The 27930-nt window shown below is 37.7% G+C and overlaps 1 protein-coding gene across 12 annotated transcripts in view; it reads left to right on the forward strand.

Annotated features, from left to right (window-relative positions):
* LOC134347066 (multiple PDZ domain protein) overlaps positions 1-27930 on the forward strand; it is a 234251-nt gene that overhangs the window by 86160 nt on the left and 120161 nt on the right. For 9 of the 12 annotated variants that reach the window (XM_063049149.1, XM_063049152.1, XM_063049156.1 and 6 more), the window contains 7 exons: positions 733-852; positions 5468-5599; positions 7287-7413; positions 11950-12148; positions 21748-21789; positions 24859-24963; positions 27243-27329. In XM_063049149.1, the coding sequence (XP_062905219.1) occupies positions 733-852; positions 5468-5599; positions 7287-7413; positions 11950-12148; positions 21748-21789; positions 24859-24963; positions 27243-27329 (812 nt within the window). The remainder of the gene's footprint in view (positions 1-732; positions 853-5467; positions 5600-7286; positions 7414-11949; positions 12149-21747; positions 21790-24858; positions 24964-27242; positions 27330-27930) is intronic. The other 3 variants (XM_063049151.1, XM_063049155.1, XM_063049153.1) reach the window with 2 other exon arrangements.

A 27930-nucleotide genomic window follows, 5' to 3' on the forward strand; every position in this document is an offset into this window, starting at 1 on the left:
GTTCTCCCTGTGACTGGAGATTTACCAGGATGCTGCCTGGTTTAGAGAGTATGCATTATGATCAGAGATTAAGGGAGCCAGTGCTTTACTTTTCGAGAGAAGGAGGATGAGAGGAGACATGATAGAGGTATACAAGATATTAAGAGGAATAGATAGAGTGGATAGCAGGCGCCTCTTCCCCAGGGCACTACTGCTCAATACAAGAGGACATGGCTTTAAGGTAAGGGGTGGGAAGTTCAAGGGGGATATTAGAGGAAGGTTTTTTTTACTCAGAGAGTGGTTGGTGCATGGAATACACTACCTGAGGCAGTGGTGGAGGCAGATATACTAGTGAAATTTAAGAGACTACTAGACAGGTATATGGAGGAATTTTAGGTGGGGGGTTATATGGGAGGCAGGGTTTAAGGGTTGGCACAACATTGTGGGCTGAAAGGCTGTACTGTGCTGTACTATTCTATGTGCTACGTGGATTTGTTCTGAGCGCTCCAGTTTCCTCCCATAGTCCAAAGACGAACTGGTTAGTAGGTTATTTGGGCATTGTAAATTGTCCAGTGATTAGGTTAATGTAAAATAAATGGGTTGCCTGTCAATGCTGGGCTGGAAGAGCCTGTTTGCTGCTGTGTCTCGAAGTAAATATTGTAAACTAAACAAGTCTTCCAGTGAATCATGGTGTTTCCATTTATCTGTGCTGCATGTGATGTACTCAAAACTTCTCAAATTTCATTCTTTCAGCAGTTTTCTCCAGAGGAGGGGGATGTGCCTACCAATGAAGAGTCTGTACTATCCCTTTATCAGTCCTGTGATGAGGAGGAGGCTGTCGATGCTGCTGTTTTTCATGCAGAGTTAGCAATGGTTAGTTGACGTGTTTCTGATGCACTCATAAGTGCACCTCCTTAACTGTACCTTTCTGCCTATTAACAGTGATCAGCTGGCATCATAAATAGTGGTAATACACATGCTTGATCTAGATTGGGAATACAAGTTAAACTTGAATTGGCTTAAAACTGGAGATCAAGGGGTAGATCAACAGAATAGATATTAACTCACAGCTCTATATTATCCTTAATAGCCAGTATTTTTGTTTGTGTAGAGAATATTGGACCTAAGAGGACACAGTATTTGTTTATTAGACTGGTAGATAAATCCCAAAGATTCAATAATAAAGTGAGATTACATAAACATGAAAATTCTTTTTTTTTTATTTTTATTTTTATTTGGATAAGGAATGCACAATTATCATGTACTTTTTTCACACCTATAACCTTTTCCATTTTTTTATATGTATAAAACTACAATTATTTATACATTCTTAAGTACACATTGAGATGATATAAAAGGAAAATAAACATTTAAATAGATAATTATGTACTGTGGTAAATCTAACCTATTAGGCTAAGTAATGAAATTAGTTGTTAAGAAAAATGGTAATAATAGTTTCCATACAACCCTTCTGGACCATTTCCACTGGTCCAAAATGTTGCATACAAGCCTATATACCAACCATTGTAGGTGTTTATATCCCAATTTGTTCGTGCTTGTTCCTGCCCGCAGACATAATTATCCAATCCCTATGTACTTATTTACTTAATTTTTTCATTTTTTTTATCCCTTTCCCAAATCTTTCCCTTTACTTGTGTTAATTCTCTATTTTCCAAAAAAAAACATTTAGACTAGGGGTGCTTATGTTAGCAATATTACTGTGTTGATGAGAAGAGCAATATAAATCATTAGGAGTCATCTAAAGTCTGCTCGCATTGGGGTTATATATTCAATCCATTTATTCCAGATTTGATAAAATGTTTCTTTTTGAGTTCTCAGGGAGTAAGTCAACTTTTCCATTTTAAATATTTCCAAGATAATTTCGTACCAATCTTCTAATGTAGGTGGTATTGGATTTAGCCATTTTCTAGTGATTGATTTCTTACTTGCCACTAAGAGGGCCTGCAGCAACTTTATATCTTCCTTCTGTTCAAGGAACAATACATGCCCCAAATAGAGCGTCTCAAAGTTCAGAGGTATCTGGGACCTAAGTACCTTAACTAATGTTCTATGAATACCTTCCCAAAATAGACTTAATTTAGGGCAATCCCAGAAAATATGAAAATGATTTGCCTCCTTGGAGCCGCACCTTCTCCAACACATCACATTTGTATCTTTATATTTTTCCTGATATGGGGTCTTGAAGTATCTTATAATGTTTTTCCAACAATGTTCTCTCCAAGTCAAAGAATTAGTCGAGGACCATTGAAAGCTGCAGATTTTCCCCCAAGCCTCCTCTGAAAGTACCAACCCCGCTTCTTTCTCCCACTTCTCTTTAATATACAGTGTATTTACATTTTTAGCATGGGAGAGTGCATTATATAGGCGAGAAACTGATTTACTAGGTATTGAACTGCAAGCCGAATTCAGAATCTTGAAAAATTCTAATTCTACTGTTGATAGGTCTGTATATCTACAACTCTGGTTAACATAGTTTCGTATTTGAAGGTACCTAAAAAAGTCATTAAATTTTCAGTCTATTCCCTGGGGGTTAGAGGGGAACTTGCAGTGCGAGTATCGTGTTACCACAGTCTGTATTAGAGATGGGGAAAAGATTCAGCAGAAAGGCTAAGACGTGGTAGGTCATGTTTAACAAATGTATTTTCGAGGAGGTTACCAGGAAAGTGGATGAAGGGAAGGAAGTGGATGTTGTCTACATGGACTTCAGGTAGGTCTTTGACAAGGTCCCGCATGGGAGGTTAGTTAAGAAGATTCAGTCGCTGGGTATACATGGAGAGGTAGTAAATTGGATTAGACATTGGCTCAATGGAAGAAGCCGGAGAGTGGTAGTGGAGGATTGCTTCTCTGAATGGAGGCCTGTGACTGGTGGAGTGCCACAGGGATCAGTGCTGGGTCCATTGTTATTTGTCATCTGTATCAATGATCTGGATGATAATGTAAATTGGATCAGCAAATTTGCTGATGATACCAAGATTGGAGGTGTAGTGGACAGTGAGGAAGGTTTTCAAAGCTTGCAGAGGGATTTAGACCAGCTGGAAAAATGGGGTGAAAAATGGCAGATGGAGTTTAATACAGACAAGTGTGAGGTATTGCAGTTTGGACAAACCAAGGTAGAACATACAAGGTAAATGGTAGGGCACTGAGGAGTGCAGTAGAACAGAGGGATCTGGGAATACAGATATAAAATTCCCTAAAAGTGGCGTCACAGGTAGATAGGGTCATAAAGAGAGAGCTTTTGGTACATTGGCCTTTATAAATCAAAGTATTGAGTATGAGTTGGAATGTTATAGTGAGGTTGTATAAGGCATTGGTGAGGCCGAATTTGGAGTATTGTGTGCAGTTTTGGTCACCAGATTACAGGAATAAGGTTGAAAGAGTGCAGAGAAGGTTTACAAGGATGTTGAGAAACTTGAGTTACAGAGAAAGGTTAGGAATGTTATTCCCTGGAGCGTAGAAGAATGAGGGGAGATTTGATAGAGGTATATAAAATTGTGATGGGTATAGATAGAGTGAATGCAAGCAGGCTTTTTCCACTGAGGCAAAGGGAGAACAAAACCAGAGGACATAGGTTAAGGGTGAAGGGGGAAAAGTTTAAAGGGAACATTAGGGGGGCCTTCTTCACACAGAGCGTTGGGTGTGTGGAATGAGCTGCCAGATGAAGTGATAAATGCGGGCTCACTTTTAACATTTAAGAAAAACTTGGACAGGTACGTGGATGAGAAGTGTATGGAGCGATATGGTACAGGTGCCGATCAGTGGAACTAGGCAGAAAAATGGTTCGGCACAGCCAAAAGGGCCAAAAGGCCTGTTTCTGTGCTGTAATGTTCTATGCTTCTACATAGAAGGGTCCAAATTGAAAAGCTATCTGGGGCACATGAAGATTGGCACCGGGTCTAAGACATCAGAGAGTTCAATGTGTGCTGCAAAGTTGGCATATGAGGAAGGAGTTTCAGTTCATGTGACCCTGTTGCTGGTATTAGCAAAGGAAGGGGCTCTTCCATTGCAGAAAACATCGCTTGCATCCTGCTGGGAAACTAGATAACGAGATAAAAGAAGGTTAAGTTAAGAAGTTATAACACTAAAAAGGAAGGAAAACCACTTCTGTAATATAACAATATGATTATTGAAAAGCAGAGTATAATAGGAAGTGCATTAGCTTTTAATAATTACATCTGCAAAAATATCAGTGGAAGGAAAAATGACAAGAAAGCCAAAATTCAAGATTATATGAATGCGCTGAATATTCAAAAACAAGATCAATGAATTTGTAGTGCAAGTTAAAGTATGAAGTAATATCCATTATGGATATGGTTGCAGGATGACTGAGGCTGAGTTTTATATATTCTAATATACTTGACATTTCATAAGTACTGTATAGGCAAATGAAAGAGGAGCAGGTTAGCTCTATTACTAAAGGTTGAGAAGATCAGACAGGAGAATCAATCAGATAGTAAGAAGAGATAAGGAACCGTGCAGCAAAGTAGTTATTCTTGATGTAATGTATGTCTCTGGGGAAGGTATATTAATTAAGAAATGAAGAGAACATGTTGTAACGGTAATGCAGCATTTGTAATTTTAACATGGATTTAATCCCACATCTGAGACGTAAAATCTCTGTACAAGAAACAATGTTTTTTTGAGATTTTAGTTCTTGAATCGGATTATTGGTGCCTGTCAAATGCTCACAGCTGAAAATGGCTAAAAAAGGAAGAGCAGCAGAAAGTGGAATGCACAATTAAACATAAACACGTCATTTGGACCTTATTCCCCGCTCCACCCTTCAGCAAAACTGTGGCTGATCTTCTACCTCAGTTTTAATTTCCACATTTTTCACTATACTCTTTGATTGAACTTAACTGTCTGCTGCTCATCAATGTTGGCTTACAATGACTGGTATATAAGTTGAGCCAACTGGGCATGATTCTATACGTCTTCCTAATAACCCTTGAAGAGATTATAGTGAGCTGCAGTCCTTCTGATGAAGGTATTCCTGTACCTTTATCTTGTGGCAGATGTAGGATTTAGTTCCAAGTATGATAAAATAATAAGTATATATTTCCAGGTCAGAAAGTCGAATGATTTTGGAGAAAAAATGGTGGTAATGGTGTTCCCATGTGTCTGATAAACTGACAATTTCTTAATTGAATTAATGTTCAGCCATCTAACATTATAGCAATAAAGTCATAGTTAATGTTCTGACATACAACTGTATTTCTCTTTTCCAAAGCCATTTTTGACAAGATACGGTCAGTAACAGCAAGCTGTGTCACAATAGTTCGCAATTGCAATAGATTTCAGTAACAAGTTTTACTATTATCTGTGCTCAATAGACTGCTTTGTTTCCCTGTCATTTCTCACTGTTTATGGGAACTTTATTCAGTTTGGGAAGTTTGTTTTAATGACAAATAACACTTGTTTTTTTTTTCCCTGTGCACATGTAAAGAATAATCTCTAAATGTGTTTCTAGGTAGAAGCAACTGAAAGTGACTTTGCTGATGAAAAGATATTTGAGGGTGAGGATCTTCATCAGGTCTCCACTGTGGCCATGCATGGCAGTGCATGCAGTGAAGATCTCTCAGTTCCATCATCATTTTGCAAGGTATTGAAGCTGCATTATTCTCATTGAAAGTGCCACTATAAAAATAAACATTTCTAATTTGTATAGTACTCTAACAATAAATACTGCCTTTTCAAAAGGATTGCTTAAAATGTATAATATCAAAATGAGTACAAAAAGGAATCCCAAAGGGGTAGGATCAAATCAGCTAATGTCTCTGAAATTGATAATTAAAAAAGTAAGTTGCACATAAAGGAGCAGTTTGGGATAATGTGAATCTATATGAAGAGGTGCACTTGTTTATAATGGGAATATCCCTATTTCCTTTCTTGAACAAAGATACATTATTTACTACCCCCATTCCTCTAGGAGCTTACCTCTTGTTGGTGATGAAATAATGATCCTTGTCAAAGCCTCACCATTCTCCACGCTTGCTTCTGTCAATATTCTGGGATAAATGCCATCAGGCCCTGAGGACTTATCCAATTTAATGCTTTCAGAAGACCTATCATTATGTCCTTAATTTCAAAATGTCCCAGCATTTTAGCATGCTTCACTCTGCCTTCACTATCCTCAAAATTCTTATCGTCAGTAAATACTTACACATGGTGGTGGCTTTTCTTCAGCAGCCAGCCTCAGCTTCTCTTCTCCGCTTTTTAGACCTCTGCGTAGTTCCAGCCTCCAGTGAGAGCGATCGCTTGCGATGTCCTCCCACCTCTCGACATTCATTTTCAGTGACTTCATGTCTCTCTCGCAAACGTCATTGAAACGAAGATGGGGCCGCCCTTGTGCTCTCTTGCCAGAGGCCAGTTCCCCGTATAGCAGGTCTTTCGGGATCCTCCTGTCTGACATGCAGTGTACATGGCCCAGCTGGCGGAGACTGCGATGTTGGAGCAGGGTGAAGAGGCTGGGTATCTGGGTGCAGGCCAGGACCTCATTGTTGGTGACTCGGTCAGTCCACGTGATGTCCAGAATGAGTCTCGGGCTGCGAAGGTGGAAGCTGTTGAGACGCCGCTCTTGTCTGTAGTAGAGGCTCCAGGTCTTGCTGTATTTGTGTAAATACTTACACAAAGTCCCTATTTAATACCTTAGCCACTTGCTCTGATTCCAAGGAAAAAGTGTTCTCCTTTATCCTCAAGTGGACTTTAACCCCTCCTTTGTTACCCTCTTTTTTCTTAATACAAATGCTTTAGGATTCTCCTCGATACTGCTCAGCAAGGACATTTCTTGGCACCGTTAGGCCTTTCTAATCACATACTTGAGCACATTCCTGCTGTCTTTATATTCCACAAAGGCCCGGTTTGATTTTAGCTTTCTAAACCTATGTATGCTCCCTTTTTCTGTGTGACTACATTTAGTGACCTCTTGGGTTATCTAAGGTTTCCTTAATCTCACCATCCTTGTCCTTATTTCTTACTAGAACATGCCGATCCTGAATTCTGATCAGCTAGTCTTTAAACAACTCCAATGTATCAGATATGGACTTGTTTGACAGCAGCTGTAACCCAATTAATACTCCTGAGCTTTTTTATTCTGTCATAATTTGTCCTGCCAAATTTAGTACTTCATAACTCCCTTAAAAGATAATGAGTTATTGTTACTATTGTCAAACTGTTCACCTTCTCTCAGGTCTGTGACCTGGTCTGACTAATTCTGTAAAACCAGTACAGTACATTTTCACCTCTACTTGCGTGTAATTATAACATATAAATATTTTTATGTTTTAAAGGATGTATATGAAAACTCATTGGGTGATTGTAGTGTATCCTCAACTGAAGAGAATGAAGAGCGACGGATGTCCTTAGCCAGAAGATTTGTGAAAACCATTACCATTGCAAAAGGCAATGCTAGTCTTGGTATGTGCTCAGTATAAATTCATCAAACCTGCGCTAAAGATAGGTTTTGCAGTAATTTAATAAACTTTTGTGGTTATTATATGGTACAATAATTTTGTATTAATGCTAATTTTATACCTGAGGCTATCACAAAAGTTTTCAGAATGATCATGCAAAACTCTGGGGGTAGCAATATTTCAGCAGTCACCGGTTACAGAATATAGAGGGAAGGTGTGAGCTATTTTACATCAGAAGCATAAGTCATTTCAGGACTGGTTGTGTGCAGCTCTTGTTTCTGCTGCAAAATGGCTTTCGTTTGTCTTAGGTCTTATATATATATATATAGTAACTTAAATGAGCAGTGCAAAAAGAGGGAGAAAATACTGAAGTAGTGTTTGTGGATTCATTGTCCATTCAGAAGTCTGATGGCAAAGGTAAAAAAGCTGTTCTTGAAACGTTGACTGTGTCTTCAGGCTGTTGTACCTCATCCTTGATGAGAAGAGGGTATGTTATGTCCTGGGTGATAGGGGTCCTTAATGATGGATGCTGCCTGTTTGGGGAATAGCCGTTTGAAGGTATCCTAGATGCTGGAGAGGCTACTGGGCATGATAGGCTTGGCTGAGTTTACAAGTTTCTGCAGCTTTTTCCAATCCTGTGCAGTGGCCCCTCTATACCAGAATGTTTAAGGGAAACCTGAGGAAAAATTTCTTCACTTAGAGGGCCGTGAGAGAGTGGAATGAGCTGCCAGCACAAGTGGTTCATGCAAGTTGGATTTCAACGTTTAAAAGAAGTTTTGATATGTACATTGATAGTAGGGGTATAGATGTCTATGTTTTGGGTGTCGGTCAATGGGACTAGGCAGTTTAAATGGTTTGGCATAGACTGGAGGGCTGATAATACTGTGCTGTACTTTTCAGTGATTCTATTAGCCTTTGGCAGTTCATACTGAGTTCTGGGGGAACGTGTGGGAGAGGGAGAGAAGTTTCCTTCAGGACCACTTTGATAAAATAGAATAACATGAGAGGTTGCTGCAGAGTGAGCTCTCTCTCTTAGTTATAACATTAGGTCTTTCAGCATCAGGAGGTTTTGCAGTTGTTTGTGACAAATTCTGGTAAGTTGAATTAGGTTGCAAAAAATATATAAGCATGTACCAAAAGTAAGTTGATTTTGTTGAGAGGTTTAGTTTTCACATGGATTAGTTTAAGGACCCTAGTTTGCATGCAAACTTCTGGGTAATGTGCTATAATATTTCCTATCACGTGGCTGAGAACCAACAAAAGAATATCCAATTAGAGTTTGTATTACATGATGTGAATTAACATAACCGCACATGATCATTTATTTGATAGCCATCATAATGTAATTAAGATCAAGCTATTACTTAAAAAGGAGGTAACAACAGCTGTAATTGCAGATGTGGATAAGATTGACTTTTGTGATGTGTGGCAAGCTGCCCAGGGTAAATCAGCTAAGATTTTGCTGTGGTCAGAATCTCAAAAGAGCAGTGGGCAGAGTTGAGCGGTTAGTGTCTCCAGAGCCAGCAATAAACCTTGAGCGACAAGAATTAGCTGCCAGAACAAAACCTGTGAGGAGCAGCATAAAACTAAACCAAACAGCATAAAGTTTGTGCACAAAGGGATCTGCATGTGCTGGTTCATGAGATGCAAAAATAAACACAGTTATTGCAAGTAATTTGGAATGTAAACAAAGTTGGAGGCATAAATCAGGAGTTATAGTAAATAAGTAAGAAAGCATAATGCCTTTGTGAGCCTTCATTTGTAATACTGTTTACCATATAGTTCTTCTGAACTGAGAAAAGTATATTGAACTCAGTCATTGCACTATAAATTCACACGAGTGATTCTGGAGATGGGTAGCTTGTCTTGTGAAGAGTAAATGAGGAAGAATGGCCTATACTAATACAAGTTCAGAAGAGAGCAGTCTTTGAAATCTACAAGATCCTTCAAGAGATAAGCAAAGCATCTACCTGAAGACAGGTTACACTCTGGTGTTTCTAAAACTAGAGGCTGAGGATTCAGCCATTTAGTACTAATATGAAGGGAATATTTTTCATGGGGAGGATTAAATTTTTGGTATTCTCTACTTTAAGGCTACAAATTTCTCAGGACATCTTTAGGGAGCTGTGTCTTAGAAAGGCAGCGTCCATTATTAAAGACCTCCAGCACCCAGGGCATGCCCTTTTCTCACTGTTACCATCAGGTAGGAGATACAGAAACCTGAAGGCATACACTCAGTGATTCAGGAACAGCTTCTTCCCCTCTGCCATCCAATTCCTATGGACGTTGAAGCTTTGGACACTACCTCACTTTTTTTAATATACAGTATTTCCGTTTTTGCACATTTTTAAAAATCTATTCAATATACGTAATTGATTTACTTTATTCATTATTATGTTTTATTTTCTTTCCTCTCTTGGCTAGATTATGTATTGTATTGAACTGCTGCTGCTAAGTTAACAAATTTCACATCACATGCTGGTAAACCTGCATGTAAGCCTGATTCTGATCTGGATTCTCAATCACTCTGTTTATTAAAAGAACACATGGAGTGAAATTTAAGTCAAATTGGATAGTAGTTGGTTGGGTAGGTATATGAGGTGTAGATGAAGCAGTAAGCTTGGATCGTGAAGCAATTTAAAGGCCGTGTCCACTACTCCTGCTTCTATTTCAAATATTCTTAAAAATGAGAATCAACCCTTTCTGGAATGAGTTCAGCAAATCTAAAGTAGAAATCGGAATAAGCAAGAGGCTGATAAGTGCAGTTATGTCACAGATCATCGACGATCTCATTGAAATACAAATCAGGCAAGGAGCCAGCTACTTTTTTCCTTCCTGTATTTACTTATGTTCCTGCTGCGTTCACCAGCAACTTTGATGTGTGTTGCTTGAATTTCCAGCATCTGCAGAATTCCTGTTGTTTACTTATGTTCTGTCAGATTCAGCAGATTCTGCTTTGTGAAATTTCCAGCGTCTACAAAAAAATTTAGGCAGCAATTTATATGTTCCAAAAATATTAGTGGGTTCATGCAACCCATTGCAGCAAAACTTTGATAATGCACTATCCTATCACTATTTGTTCAGAAGTCCTGATAGATCAGCATTTGGTTCCTGCACAGCCTCTTGCACAAGAGGTTCTGTTTCTGCTGTTCCTGTAAAATCACTGGGCCCAAGATTCTGGTCTCTCTTGGAATTTATTGGTTTCACTGGAAAATTTACTGTGTAACATCTTAAAAGTTAATTAAAGGTAATGCAGTGTTAATGCCACATTTGAGAGACCAGAAAATCTGCTTATTCTGCACTACCAAAGTCCCATGCATGTTGATGACAGTTTTACTGTATTCTGGGATATTTGCATTTGAAGAAATGAAGGAGCAAACTTGCACTGTCACTTCTAAGAAACATCGCAGAGATTCTCACAAGCAAAATTTACCTTAAAGTTGCTTGGAGAAAAATAGTTAGATCTTTAAAAGTGCAGAGATATATCAGCAAATTTGTTGCCCTATTTTGTACTACAGGATCTCCAAACATTAAAAATATTAAATAGTTGACCTCTGTTGGGTGATTGAGTGAAGAATTCTGGCTAAGATGCTGGAAGACTTCATTGATTTTTAATTAGTACATTAGGATGTCAAGATCAATTTGACCATTCAGACATTCTCTTCGTTAAATGAGCTACATTGTACTGGATCTAGCCTTGGGCTTGAGTTTGTCACCAGTAGTCCCTTCCCTCCTGCACTCACTCACTTGGTGCAGATGTGGAGGGTTTATGCTGCTTACTATCTATCACCGTTGAATTGAACTGTGAGGTTGCAGTCAAGACAGGGCCTCAGGTGATCTAATTCAGGGAATCTTCCAGATATTAAGAAGGTAAAGCTAGAAGTGGAGGTTTGCCTTCTGTTAAAGACACAAGGATACAAATTTCTTTGACATTAAGATGCATTTAAAAATATTGAAGTTATTGTAACTAATTTCAAACCAACAAAAGTCAAAGTGTTAAAATATTGATGATTTTAATTGAAAAGATTAAGTATTTATTTAAAAATTAACGCACATCTTTGCCGCTTAAATCGCAGATCTGGGATCCCAATAAAATCAGTGGGGAGTCCAATCAGTGGGGACATGGCCTAGCACAATACAATGCTGGAAAATCAAAGCCTGTTCAAATTGACTGTGATTCCTGATCTTCACCTCACAAAATAGACACTCTGTGGAATTTAGTTTCAAAGTATAGTGACAAATATAGTATCCGTTGAGAGTCAGTAAACTTTGGATTCCATTTTCAGGAGCCCCTGACTCAGAGTAAATTCAGATGGCTAAGTGATTGAAAGCTTTAACTGCAACCCAGCAATACTCAAGAAAAATTTACCCAGAATTTGATTTGACTTGCAGGGGCCAACATCTTTCATTGAAAAAAATATATATATTACTTGTGTTAGAATAAATGGATTTTGTTTATAAATGTTTCTATTTGTCTGTATCTTTTTCTTGTCATATTTGTGTGAAGACTTGTCATCAATATGTGTTGGTAATTATATAGGGATGACTGTGAGTTCCAGTAAGGATGGCTCAGGAATGATGGTGCGTACCATTATACACGGCGGATCCATTAGCCGTGATGGCCGAATTGGGGTAGGTGATTGCATCTTAGCAATGAATGGGGAGCCAACTACAGATCTTATCAATGCACAGTCTCGTGCATTGTTACGAAGACATTCTCTGATTGGACCAGATATAATGTAAGTAACAAGAGTATGATAATTTGGCATTAAATAATAATAGCTGTTGTGGGGATTGAGGTGTTAAACTAAAATATTACATTAGCTAATTACCACTGGGGTAGAGAGATAACAAAGTCAGATAGTTTTGCTAAAACTAGTGTGTAGGCTGTCAAATCGCACAGAAAGTAAGTTATGGTGTCCTCAAAAAGTAAAATAAATTGCAGTTTTTTTTAATCTTCGCTTTATACCAGTGTTATGACCCCACTTTTTCTGTCACATGAGTATCTCCAAGTCCTTTGTCTTTCAAAATGGTAATTATAAATTTAAGAAGTTTAATATTTCATTGGTTCTGAGCACAGCATAAAATGGCAATTCATTCTTTTGAGAAGGTTAGTAAAGCAAAATAAATTACATGTGTAAACTGATGAACGGAGTTTAAATTCAGAAATAGATTTATGTAGAGTCTGTATTACTTTGGACTTACAGATATGTAAATCTCATAAATAGGCTCTTAATTTTTTTATATCTCTGTAGTTTGAACTGAATTTCCTAACCTAAGGCCTGATGAATGCTGATGCAAAATGTTTCAATGAACATACAGCACATATTTAACATGAAAAAATAGTTAATGTAGGACTAGATTTTTAAAAACACATAAATTATAAGCATTTGTTGTGAGGGATGTTGTCTTAAAAAAACAGATCAGTGATATAGATTATCGTTTTTCTTTGACATCAGCATAATTTTTGTGTTAAATTTAATGTTATAGCTATGACTGTCTTCCATATTTAAATGTAAATTCATATTGTATTAATTTTAAGTAAACATTTGGGGAAATTATATTCATACAATGTTTTCTAATTTTAAAGAACAACTACAAAAGCTGAATTTTCTTCAGAGTTATTGGCTTTAGCATGCTTTGTATAAATATATAAAAATTTGAAAAAAAATGCTCCAAGCCCACATTATTTAACAAAACACAGTTAAATTCAGATAATGTTTAGAAAGTCACCACTCGATGAATTATCTCTTGAAGATTCCTACAAGTAAATTCCTTGGAGTTTAAAAAAAACACTGATCTATTGAAATTTTATTTAATGATATTGATAGCAAGTAGTGAAGCTGAGATCTTGAACTTCAACAGATTTTGCTTCAATCAATAGCATAACCATATCTTGTTTGCTCCTTTGTCTAATTTTTGCCTGTTTTTTTTCATCCATTCTCAGCAAACTTCAGGCTCTGCTCCAATGATCCTCCAATTTTTTCACAAGTATATATTTCCAGAGCAGATGCCCCTTACTAGAATAATCTGCTTGCTTTTAGGTCACTTTGACCTTTTTAGTACTTTCATATTGCTGATCAAAGTACTATAATGTTACATTTTTCCTCAATGCTGAGAGTTCTGATTTGAGGATAATTTTGCAAAATAGCTGTGCCTTTATAGCCAAGTTCAGCAACTATTTTACTTATACAAATTGTTCAAATGAAATTGACTGTTGATCAAAGGAACTTTAATGAGCTTGAGCTAAAAGCAACGACAAAGTTAAGGTCTTAAATTCCCCCTATTCAGTTAGAATATTACTGCACAATATATTTTGATTTTAAAGGCTACCCAGACGGAATATAAGGTGTTGTTCCTCCAATCTGAGTGTGGCTTCATCTTTACAGTAGAGGAGGCCGTGGATAGACATATCAGAATGGGAATGGGACGTGGAATTAAAATGCAATTAAGTTGCATCTTTCCCTCCCCCATCTCTGCTTTCCGCAGGGATCGCTTCCTACGTGACTCCCTTGTCCATTCGTTCCACCCCCCCATCCCTCCCCACCGATCTCCCTCCTGACACTTATCCTTGTAAGCGGAACAAGTGCTACACATGTCCTTACACTTCCTCCCTCACTACCATTCAGGGCCTCAGACAGTCCTTCCAGGTGAGGCGACACTTCACCTGTGAGTCGGCTGGGTTGATATACTGCGTCTGGTGCTCCCGATGCGGCCTTCTATATATTGGCGAGACCCGACGCAGATTGGGAGATCGTTTTGCTGAACACCTGCGCTCTGTCCGCCAGAGAAAGCAGGATCTCCCAGGGGCCACACGTTTTAATTCCACGTCCCATTCCCATTCTGATATGTCTATCCACGGCCGCCTCTACTGTAAAGATGAAGCCACACTCAGACTGGAGGAACAACACCTTATATTCCGTCCGGGTAGCCTTTAGCCTGATGGCGTGAACATTGACTTCTCAAACTTCCGCTAATGCCCCACCTCCCCCTTGTACCCCATCCGTTATTTATTTATTTATACACACTCATTCTTCTCTCACTCCTTTTTCTCCCTCTGTCCCTCTCACTATACCCCTTACCCATCCTCTGGGCTTCCCCCCTCCCCCTTTCTTTCTCCCTAAGCCTCCTGTCCCATGATCCTCTCATATCCCTTTTGCCAATCAACTGTCCAGCTCTTGGCTCCATCCCTCCCCCTCCCACTTTCAAATCTCTTACTAGCTCTTCTTTCAGTTAGTCCTGACGAAGGGTCTCGGCCCGAAACGTCAACTGTACCTCTTCCTAGAGATGCCGCCTGGCCTGCTGCGTTCACCAGCAACTTGTATGTGTGTTGCTTGAAATTCCAGCATCTGCAGATTTCCTCGTGTTTGCTTTATTTTGATTTTGTATCTTTTCATTTTATAAGTTATTTATTTAAACATTGACCAATGATCCAGCAGAGCAATAGAAAGGCTTTGATTCTTATCTCATTAACATTTGCCATTGATCTAGTGAATGATGGAAAAAACTAACCCCTGTACGTACATCATATATTTCACTGTTTAAAGAAAATACAATAACTTTGCCAATGGGCTGTGAGTTAATCACTCTTTGTTAAATTAATATGATGTTGTAACAATGGGTATTTTAAATAAGTTACATAATTTCAGTGAATATTTTATATTTTTATCACTATCTAACGTTGAATTAGATTGAGATAACATACGTATAAAAAATGTAATTTCAGAATAAAGCTACATCTCACATTTCTAGTAATAAAGGCTTGTAAATAAGTTGTGAGTCCTGGGTATGACTCTAAACTGTAGCTGGTGATGAGGCTCTGATTGGGGACTTTCAGAGCTTTGGGGAAAGTGGAGTTACCCCTTAGTCATTCATTGCTCCCAGGGCCACACTGACCGGGAACGGTAGCACCTGCAAGGGTTCCTGCTCAGGATACGAACGAGTGAAAGCCAACAGCAGATCCAGCAGGTTCAGTAACTGAACTTATGACCTCAAATATCAATGGCTATAGTATAGGGCGATGAACATTTGGGAAGAGAAATGGCGACTTCTTTAGTTCGCCCAACAGTAGGCAATAGCAAACCACCTTTGCTATTTGCTAAGAAAACCATGGTCAAACTCACAAAATGTATTACACGACAACAACGTCAAGAGGATCTTCAAGACAATTCTGAAGATGCTTTGCTCGGTAAGGTTGATTCTGGTCAGCAGGCTACTGCTCATAAAATTCAAGTAACACAGAAGAAAATTATTGCCACTTGGAATGTAAGAATCCTATATCAAGCAGGAAAGTTGGACAATGTGATAAATGAAATGGAAAGACTAAAGATTAACATCATGGGAATTAGCGAAGTTTGTTGGATAGGTGCTGGAACATGTCAGATTAGAAATAAAACACTAGCTTATTCTTGTGGAACATCCCATTCTAATGGAGTAGGAATTCTTATGGATGAAAACATGGCAAAAAGTATTTTAGGACATGGGGCAATATCAGAAAGAGTGCTCCTTGTTAGATTCAGAGGACAACCATTTGATTTAGCAATTATACAGGTATATGCACCAACAACAGATGGAACAAATGAAGATATAGATAAATTCTATGAAGAGCTTGAACAGGCAAAGAATGGATGCAAATCTCAAGATATTGTTATTGTCATGGGGGATCTAAATGCTAAAATAGGACAATGTGCTGATGGAAATACCTTAGGAAAATTTGGACTGGGGGAAAGAAATGAAAGCGGTGAGAAATGGGTAGAATAGTGCAAGATGAATAATCAGGTCATTATGAATACCTATTTAAAAACCATCCAAGTCGCTTATGGACCTGGAAGAGTCCAGGTGATAGCACTAGAAATCAAATTGACTTTATTACTATAAACCAAAGATTTAGAAACTCAGTGACACAATGCCAAACATATCCAGGTGCAGATTGTAATAGTGAACATAACCTAGTAGTATATCATGTAAAAGTAAAACTTAAAAAAACTAAAGAAGCAAAAACCTGAACAATCCCTTGACTACTTGCAATTAATTAAGGAAGAAAACTTAGGACAAAAATTTACAATTGAAGTAAGGAAAAGATTTCAAAGTCTAGAAATAGAATCTGTTGAAGATGATAACAATCATGTAGAAATGAAATTTAACTCTCTAAAGGATGCCTTGATGGAATCAGCAAAGTCAGTGATTCCTGAAAAAGGAAAAAGCATAAAGAATAAATGGATTGCAGATGAATTCAAAAATCTAATGGAAGAAAGGAGACGGAAGAAAGCAAATCCTATAGAATATAAGTCCTCAGATAAAAAAGTTAAAAGCTTATGTCAAAAAGCCAAAGAAGAATGGTTAAACCAGGAATGTGAGCAAATAGAAAGAATCCCTATTACTGATCCAAAAAGGTTACATCAACAAATCGAGAACATCACTGGTAAAAAGCTCCTCTGTTCTTCAGATGGATATTTGAAAGCAAAGGATGGTACCATTATCATGGAAAAAGATGAGATTATGAGCAGATGGACTGAGTATATGCGGGAATTGTTTGAAGACAATCGAGGCAAAAAAACAGAAATTAAGAAAATATTGACGGTCCAAGTATTTTAAAATCTGAAGTTCGTAATGCAATAGATAAGATGAAAAGGAAAGGCAGCAGGTCCTGATGAATTAGTAATAGAACAAATTATCGCCCTTCAAGATTATGGAATTGAAAAACTTACTGATTTAATCAATGACATTTATGAGACTGGAATAATACCAGAAGAGATGAAAAAAATCAGTATTTATCACACTTCCTAAGAAAGCTGGAACAATAGAATGTAAATTACATAGGACTATAAGTTTAATGAGTCATATCACCAAGATACTTCTAAGAATTTTGATGACAAGAGCCAGAAGTAAGATACAAGCTGAAATAGGCAAAGAACAATGTGGTTTTGTGAAAGACAATCAAGGTACAAGAAACGCAATATTGATGTTAAGGATACTATCAGAATGAGCTATTCAAGTGCAAAAAGCTTGTTTTATTGACTACACAAAAGCATTTGGTAAAGTGAAGCACAATAAGTATTTGAAATATTACAGAAAACTCTAGATCTAGATTCGAAAGACCTCCGCCTAATCAGAAATTTGTACTGGGAACAATCTGGGAGAAGTGAGTCAGTTTATGAAAATCAAGAGAGATGTTAGACAAGGGTGTGTTTTCTCCCCTGATTTATTTAATGTGTACAGTGAAACAATATTACAAAAAATAAGAGGCATCTTGGGAATCAAAGTTGGCGGTGAAAACATCAATAATTTCAGATATGCAATGACACTGTGTTAATTGCAAGTACGGAGGAAGAACTACAAAACTTAATTGATATAGTTGTTGAAGAAAGTGCAAAAATGGGTCTATCTATCAATTGCAAAATGACAAAATGTATGGTGATATCCAAAAAGAAGGAGAATCCTATCTGCAGGCTGAGAATAAACAGGGAAGACATAAAACAACTAAATAACTTTTGCTACTTAGGAAGCTGGGTGACATCAGATGGAAGGTGTGACTTGGACATCAAAAGAAGAATAGGGATGGCAAAAGACACCTTTACGAGAATGAAGAGTATACTGACCAATACTAAACTAGACATGACAACCCGCCTCAGAGTACTGAAATGTTACGTTTATCCAGTTATGTTATATGTCTCAGAATGTTGGACAATATCTAGTAACATAAGGAAAGGAATTGTAGCAGCAGAGATATGGCTTTTGAGGAGGATGCAAAGAATATCATGGATGAAACGAATATCTAACGAGGATGTCATGAACAGAGCAGACAAAAAAAGAGAAATAATGTATGAGATCATGAAAAGGCAACGTAACTTCATTGGACATGTTAGAATGCACAGTAATTATGGGAAAGATTGAAGGGAAGAAAGCAAGAGGAAGACAAAGACAAATGATGATGGAGACAGCAGCCAGAGAACTGGAAATGAATACCAATGAATTGATCCACTTGACCTGAAACAGGAGTGTGTGGGCCATGGCAGTCAAAGCTCAAGCTGGGCATGGCATCTGATGATGATGAAATAAGTAGTCTCTTCTATGTTACATATAGACACTTGAGTCACTGAGGAATATTGCAGGGAGAGGCAAAAAAGACTTCTGCTTTGGACTGTGTAAGACAAGATTAATGATTTTGAGACTAAATCTGTTGGGGAACAAGAAATTTAAAATGCCTATCTTTCTTGTCCTTTTTGAACAGCCTCTTAGGACTTAATATCCATAATTCTTCCTACATTTCTAGAATAATATGAAGGAGGAATTCTTGCAAGTTGGTCTTTGTTTTCACTAGTTGGAAGTCTCTAATCATTTAAATACAAACAATAGGAAATATTTTATTGTTTAGTAAATTTTGATCTGTAATATATTTAGAGAAAGGATGGTGTAACTTGATTTGGTAAAACTGGGATAAATACAGTGGATTCAGGTTAATTGGTCCATTGGTTAATCAGGACAGCCATTTATTTGAGACCACTCTTAGAGTGCAAAAACTAATAGAGAAAATAGCTGGGATTCCTTTTGTTTATTTGGGACACTATGCTGCTTAATTGGTGCAGGAGACTGTTGATGAAGTTTCTATCTAGCGTCAGAAGGGTTAGTTCATGTGGCCGTTAGGTACTACACTATGCTTCGAGTGAGCAGTTTTTAAATAGCATCGTTTGCGTGTGTTTGTATTCAAAAATCAGTGTTTTTTGTCACTAATAGTTGTCGAGAAATAAGTAGCAAAACAATTTAGAATTTAGAATTGTCTTGCTCAATTCAGTTTCAACATTGAAGGTTGGAGATGCCAGAATCAGCCAGGAGAGAAAATCAAATTATTTCACTTCAGAAAGTTCAGAGCTACGAAGAATTTGAATGTATCGTCCATCATCTTGAATATCATCCAGTGTTGTCTCTGTGCCCAAGAACACCAAGGTACCATGCCTGAACGAATGGGACCCTGTCACACTCACCTCAATTATAATCAAATGCTTTGAAAGGCTGGTTAAAGACTACATCTGCAGCATGCTACCACCCACACTGGACCCCCTGCAATTTGCCTACCAACGGAACTGGTCTACTGATGATGCTATAGCCACAGCACTGCACACTGTCTTCACTCACCTGGAGAAGAGGGATGCATACATTAGATTACTGTTCCTAGACTACAGTTCAGCGTTCAGCACTGTAATTCCCTCCAGATTTGACAGGAAGTTTAGAGACCTCGGCCTCTACCCTGCCTTGTGCAGCTGGATCCTAGACTTCCTATCGTATCGCAGACAGGTGGTAAGGATGGGGTCTCTCCCTGTACCCCTCTGACCCTCAACACAAGTGCCGGCAAGGGTTGTATCTTGAGTCCCTTCCTCTACTCTCTTTCCACCCATGACTTTGCTGCCACACACAGCTCCAATCTGCTGATCAAGTTTGCAGATGACATGACATTGATCGGCCTTATTTCTAGTGGTGATGAGGCAGCCTACAGAAGAGAGATTAACACCTGACACAGTGGTGCCAAGATAACAATGTCCAAAAAGCAAAAGAGCTGATTGTAGATGACAGGAGTAACGGAGACAGGCTTGCCCCGATCAACAGCAATGGGACTGCAGTTGAGAAGGTGTGTTATTTCAAATTCCTCAGTATACACATCACTGAAGATCTCACCTGGACTGTACACACTGGCTGTGTGACCAAAAATAAAGCACAACAGCATTCTTCCACCACAGGCAACTGAAGAAGTTTGCCATGAGCCCCCAAGTGCTCAAGACCTTCTACAGGGGCACTAGTGAGAGCATCCTGACTGGCTGTATCACCACCTGGTACAGGAACGGCACTAACCTTGGGCACTGCAGGGAGAGGTACAGACAACCCAGTGCATCTGCGGATGCGAACTTCCCTCCATTGAGGACATTTACAGCAGCAGATGCATAAAGAAGGCCTTGAACATCATCGGGACACCATTCACCCCAACTATACACTGTTTCGGCTGCTTCCACCTGGCAAATGGTACTGCAGCATTAAAGCCAGGACCAACAAACTATGGGACAACTTCTTCCTACAAGCCATTAGACTTCTAAATTCACATATCTATACATTGTGACAGAGTCATAATGCAAGGATTTTTACTCCCTCATTTTGGGGGACACTTGTAAGATTTATATAAATAAATGCAGAGATTACAATGAATTTGAGGATTTGGAGGATGTAATCGTCGAAAGCATTGTATGAAGGCAGTCTGTTATTTGCATTCGGTGTCTGCACTAATTTTTTTCATTTACAGTCAATCAAAGGAACATGACAGTGTGTTTGTTATCCATCATATCCGATGATAACAGTGAAGCCTGTGCAGAAGAGTTTATAAGGTGGAAAAGCCATTGCACTAGGACAGTTCCACTCTCAAAGTCTAGGTTCAGTGGTATGAGTAGTTATCACAAACTGACGTCTTCCTTGATCACTGCACGAAGTGTTGTAGAACTACCTTCTTGACCATTGGATTGCATTGTTGATTTCATCTGTCCAGTCTGCCAGAGGTGTCTTCTCATGCTAGGACATGTGTGTCCCTATCACCAGGCATGTCCCACTGGCTGCCATCGCCTGGTTTAGCCTGACTATCAAAGTGGTGTACCAGGGTGTGTTTATTGCCGCATACAAACAGCTACTTGCAGCCAGAGGTGAGAGTTGAGCATCCTGTGGGGACCAAAGGTGAGTGAGCTGCCCCAGAATGGACATAACAAGCTCCTTCACCAGTGGTGCTACCCCTCCCTGGTCACCCCATACATGGTGGTGCCCACCAGATGAATTCCTCTGTCATAACTATTAGGGACTAATATACAGTTTTATAGAACTGTAGTAGCATTGCTAGTATTCTAACTTTTTCTCTATTTCACTTAAATACATAATTTATTGCTCAGTAAAATGGTAGTTTGGCTTTTTTATACCTTTATAACTCTTTCCTTGAAACCTTGGCTAATTGGGGCAGCTGCGTAATTGGATCAAAATATGCTGGTACCGATGTGTCGCAATTAACTGGAATCCAGTGTGATTAAAATTTTTAAAAATGCAAGACTAAGGAAAAGCTACTGGGTCATGGGACTGATTGGGTAGCTCTTTTGGAGAGTTAATATAATCAAAGTGGACCTAAGGAGGGTCTCTGTGCGGTATGATTCTACAACAAACAATCTTTTTGCCTATAGGTTCTAAATCTGTTTTCCAGAAACACATCGTTAATCTATTCCTAGGCATTTGTTAATATCTGTACATCTTTTATGAAAATAGTCAAAGATTTGTGACACAAGTGTAAAAGCTGCTGTGTCAAATGCTTTTCACATTCTAGATCTCCATGTGCATCTGGTGATGATCAGTCCTCATTTTATGTGTGAGTATTAGAGTATTTTAAGAATTTGCTGTGAGCATGTGGATCATGAAAGTCACTACAACAATAAATTATAATGTCGTGGTAAATCCAGCATGCTTTAATCGTTCACTTGAGAGCTTTATCCAGATACATATACAGTCTTACAGATCCATCTAAATTATACTGCATTTATATTGTCACTACTTGTTTTAAATTTGAAAATGCTTCATAGTTCAGATATTTAGCTTGGAGCAATTAAGTATCAGGACCCCAGATATCATAAACTGTAGGGCCTGTTCCTGTGCTGTACAGTTCTAAATTCTTTGTATCATGTTTCAAATAGCTGCCTCCCAATCTGTAATCCATCCTACAATTGTTAAGGGAATATTTTTAAGTGTTCCTTTAGAGTCTGTATTTATTACTGTCAAGAATGTAGAACATAAAGTTAATAAACTTATCAAAAATGAAAGGCACAGAAATGCATGCTAGCCTGATGAATATAAACAGCAATAAATCCAGCAACATCTAAAGTGTACACATCCAATAATGAAGCTGCTGAAACATTATGGAAAATGACTTCCAACATTATGGGTTATTATTGTATTGGTGTTGCATGTTACAAGTTGTCTCTTCAACCCATCCAACCCTTCCCTTAGAGTTCATAGAACCACTGTTATTTTCAAACTTTCTCTCTTCTTTTCCATAATGGCACTCGTGCCCAAGTGTCATACTCAAGCCAAATTTCAATGACACACCCCTCCGTCCACCCTTGCCATTGATCTTTCCCTAAGTGCACAGTCAATCTACACAAGTTTCTCTATCTTTGTTATTCCTAATTCAAGTTGGTACTTTGTTCAGGATTCAATACTGTTTAGTGCTGGACTGCAGGAGTAAGAGTCTGCGCCATCTGTCTGTTGTTTGCCTGTGTACTAAACCACATTGGAAAGAGATATGAGGAGGTGAATTGGAAGATTGATCTAATGGTTTTTATAGGAAATCAAGATAAAGCTAATGCTATTTTTCAAAAGACAAGTGGAAATTTTCACATTTCAAATTATGTTTAGACTTTGGTTTGCATTTGTAATTGTTGCTAACTGTAAATATCAGAAGGATAATATGTGGGTTTAATCATTATCAAATGAACAATAATTACCCAGTTACAAACAAAATATAATATTTTGGAGGGCAAGGCTTGAAAGATGGAATAAAAAGGTGGAGAAGGAGCTGGTTATAAAAATAATCATTCTAGGTTTTTCTGAAGGCCCTTTCTCACTGTGTGATCGTGTTTTTTAATGGTAGGATCTGTACTATCAAGCTGGTCCTTGAATTGTCAATTGCATTTCTGCAACAGCTTAACAGATGTTAAAACAATAATTTTGATGTACGTATATCTGTCTGCTTGAAAGGTATGCCCATGACTGTTTCACTCATGAATTTTTCAGCAAATTTCAGTAGCAGTCATGGCATGAAGGATTACTGATCACCGGGTACAAGTTAGTTTAGTTTAGAGATTTAATTTAATTGGTGCAGATCATTCTTCAGACTGCGTAGGTTCTGTGTCTAGATCCAGAACTGGGTAATTGATTTGAAGAGAGGACAGCAGAGATTAGAAATTTTATTGGACCTTGGATGTGGATCCGTCTTTTGGGATCTTTGAGGAAGCGTGTGAGTCTGGAACTGAAGACCATTGTGAGTCTATGTCATTGTAGGTTGAAGATTCATGAATAGTTGAGAGGAGTGCATGTAGATTTTGAAAAAAAAATATGATCCATGAGGTTTCCTTTAAGTAACACTATTGTTGATCTAGCATGTTGGTTCCGGGAATAACCAACAGTAGTGGCTCCTTGAAACCATGCAACCTGATTTCTCAGGCAAAGGGTGGTTTATGACTAGAAGTGCCAGAGTTAATGCAGAAATAGTTGCAACTGCTGGAGCTTACTAAATCTAATCAGAAGTTCAGTGCACTTATCTTTCCTTTTCAATACAAGGCAAGCATTTTATTGAGCTGTGAAATCTTTTAAAATATTGTATTTACATAGCTATCTCCAGATTTGTGAATTTATATCATCCACAAAAAATAGCTTTATCCTGAATGGTTATTATGATTGAAGTGTATCTGGATAAATTTCAAATTTTGTTTTCTTTTAAAACTAACCATGTTTTTATAGTTACTAACTTAACATGGTTACAATCGTGAAGATACGGTGTTTTCTTTTCTACATATGTACTCGGACTACTTTGAAAACAGTGAATAAAATACATTTCATAAGTCAATTCTGCTACTTTAAGCTGAAAAAGTTGCAGAAAATGTACCTGAGTGGATGGGGTTGGGGGAGGGGAATGTACCAGATACCAGGTCAAAAGTTTCACTGAATTGGATATTGTGGGGTGATGCTGGCAGTTGTGTGTGGAAGGCTCAGTATTGTTACTGCCTCAGTGCAGGCAAATTTACACAACCTCCGTCATGGACTTCCAGAGAGGTACCTACTACGGTGTTATCCACAATACTGGGGTTAACTAACTAATGTTTTGATCTTTTGTATCTATAAAAGGACAGTGTCTGGCTACTATGGCTATTGTTACTTCTTAAAAATTTTTTTTTGACATACTTTGCATCAAAGGTCATGAAAAGGATTTCAGATATTTTTTAAAATCTGACTTTGTTAAATGGTTTACCCTTGTAATTTGAGCAAATTCTATATGGGTACAAGACAAAAACATGGGAAGGTTAATGACTATGAGAGTTTGCCAATTTGTTTTTGTAATAAAATTAATCTATTTAAAATATGGTATCGTATTTGTTTTTACTGTCTTCCCAAGCCAACAAATTGACACAGTGTTGCTGTTAAGTCTTCACTCACAAACTAAATAATAGCTAAGTTACATTTTTTATTTGTAATTTCAAAATGTCTTTAATTTATTTCAACCCAATAAATGTACTGTCTTATCCCACTGTCAGCAGAACATCTGAAATAGTTTTATTTTCTAAATTGAATTGGAAAATTACTATTTAAAGAACCCTTAGTTCTCTGTCCTCATATAATTTTTTAATAATTTAGTTTAACTTTTTCTTGATCTCATTTCTTACAGTGTCACATATGTGTCTGCGGAAGATCTGGTCAAATACAAGACAATGATGAATCAACAACTTGAAGAAATTACTGAGGTTGATGATTTATCACTTCCACCTGTCAGGTAATACCTAATTCATTGTCAGCGTTTAGAGAAAAAAAGTTAAACTTAAAAGTAAATTTCTATTTTTAGCCATACTCTATTAATAAATCAGTCTACACATTTTAATTCTTGTTTTATAGTATAAGACATCTTGAGTAATTGTAGTTTGCAACCCAGAAATTTATGTGGTATGCTTACCATAACAAATGTTAATTATTAATTTAATGGATTTAATTTAATAATTGATTATTAAATTGTTTTATCTCATAGTTATTTGATATTCTTGTTCCTCTCTTTGCCAATTTGTATAATCTATCTGTCTGTAAGCTGACAGGTATTTTATTTTGTCAAAGAAATGCAGAAGTACTGCATCTTATAGCCATTCCTACATTTGTAGCCGTCAATAATGGTATCCTAGGAATCCCTAGCACCTGATGCTGTTGATATTTAGGATGTTGTGGGCTGCAGGTTGAATTTTAAATGCTTAAGTTTGTAAACACAACTCATACCCTTTAATGACTCTCTGTAGCAAAGGTGCAACACATCTTAGAATTTTTTCCTATTGTCCTTGTACTGGCAATCCTCATAAATAACAGCCGGTTGTCTTTTGAATCTTTCCCAGCTAACTGAGGTGACAACTGCAGTCTTAGTGTTTTGTTTGCTACAGATCTGTCATTTGAAAATCTTCCAGATGAATATAGTACTTGTGTCAGTACAATTAAGGTTCTATATTCTTGACATATATAAATTGGACACTTTGAGTTTAAAAATATTTATAAATATCCACTCATTCAGAGACTAAGGGAGCTAGGGTGTTACTCTTTGGAGAGAAGAAGGATGAGAGGAGACATGATAGAGGTGTACAAGATAATAAGAGGAATAGATAGAGTGGATAGCCAGCGTCTCTTCCCCAGGGCACCACTGCTCAATACAAGAGGACATGGCTTTAAGGTAAGGGGTGGGAAGTTCAAGGGGGATATTAGAGGAAGGTTTTTTACTCAGAGAGTGGTTGGTGCGTGGAATGCACTGCCTGAGTCAGTGGTGGAGGCAGATACACTAATGAAGTTTAAGAGACACTCTAGACAGGTATATGGAGGAATTTAAGGTGGGGGCTTATATGGGAGGCAGGGTTTGAGGGTTGGCACAACATTGTGGGCCAAAGGGCCTGTACTGTGCTGTACTATTCTATATATGTTCTATATGTAGTAAGTTATTAATTTCTGGAATTATTTCTGTTTCTAAATAAATCCATATTGATAAATATGGAAATAATTCATTTGGACAGAACGAAAACTAGTAACTACTCTGAAAACTATTGTCAGCTCAGGATCATAATCATTATTGCTGCTTTTTGTACAGTTAGAACATTTCAGCTTTGCTGATGGGTATTTCACACAGTTAACCAATTAACTTGTGACTAGCAGCATACGCATCCTGAATTGTATATCTTGGGGTATGTTCATATTGAAAATGTTTCCTTGCCATCTTGTTTACCCTTCTGAAAATTGTGAAATTTAGCAGAACTGTAAGCTTCGGCATACTTCAGATGGAATGCTCCATAAACTGGGGCAAAATACATGAAACCTGAAGAGAAATGGGGAAGATAGTTTCACTTTCTAAATCATTACAAGAATAGTTCAGAATTTCAACTTTAATCTAACAAGTTTAATGTAATCTTTATAATTATGCATATTTTGAGATAGCATTTTTTGTTATATCTTCTTAATAGTTTTGCTACAGTCACTGAAACAGCTCCTACATAATGATGTCTTTAAGCTTCACATTCTTGCTTTTGTTTTGTGTTACACCAGTGTGCCACTTCAGTCTAAAGCTTCAATTTGTATTATCTGACGCTCAAAATTAATGCTTGTACAACATGCAGATGCGTTAATCATGGGGTGATCTGACATCATCCTGCATGGAGTGGGGGCAAGACTGGATATTTGAAATCACACTGGTTGACAATTAAGGTCTACTATTATACTTGTTATAATATTTCTTCTGAAATTTTTAACTGAACAGTCTCCATTTTCTGTGCAAAGCACAGCATGGAAGTGTACAGCAGAGGAAACGGTCCTTTTGTTTTTCCACCTCATCCATGCTGACCTTGTTCCTTTCTGTCCTAATCTTACTAGGCCCCTACTCCTGTACATCTTTCTAATGCAAGTACCTGTGCAAATGCTTTTTAAGCATTTTATCTGCTGTAATTGTATTGGGGGAAAAAGGAAGTGAACTCATTTGACAGGTATTTTGTCATTGCTTCCAAAATGTTTAATAAAAATTCATTGTTTCTGTTTTAGTGCTGATCTGCCTGAAAGAGAAGAAGGTGAAGGAGAAGAAAGTGAGTTACAGAACTCATCATATAATAACTGGAAGCAAGCTCGTCGGTATGTAAATTTGTTGTTCATCCAGAATTGTGAAAGAGTATTGACATTAGGAATTAAGAGTGTCTTTCTTCACTGTTAGCTAACTTACACAGGGACAGATGCAGCCAAGAGAAAAAGTTATGTCACCCACTTGTGCTCTCACCAGCAGTGGAAATGAGGGCTCCAGTGGGTATAAACAATGGTAGGAGGCAGAATCTTTCCAATATGTACATCAACTCAAATGCTTCTGAAATCATTGAGTTTACTTACTGAAGAAGCTGCAAAAAGCATTTTTCAATCTTTTTTTGGTGTGGGAGACAGGAGGGTGGAGTGTTACAGATGTTTGCCTCATTTGTAAAAACAAAAAAAGGGTTGAGGAATAAAGCTCATAACTTTAGGCTATCAGTTGTAGGAGTCAACTAGTGATCATTACCAAGGACAAAATTAATCCTGTCTTGGAGAACTACTCTAAATTTGTTCTCAGTGTCAAGAGACAAATAGCTTTCTTCTGAGCTATGGAAATTCATACTTTATCAAGCACATCAGGAACATTCATGCATATATCAATCGTCTTCATTAAATGTCTCAATGGAGTTAATCAGGTATGATTTGAGTAAAATAT

Source organism: Mobula hypostoma, chromosome 5 (genome assembly GCF_963921235.1).
Source record: "Mobula hypostoma chromosome 5, sMobHyp1.1, whole genome shotgun sequence".
In the NCBI taxonomy this organism is placed as follows: Eukaryota; Metazoa; Chordata; class Chondrichthyes; order Myliobatiformes; family Myliobatidae; genus Mobula; species Mobula hypostoma.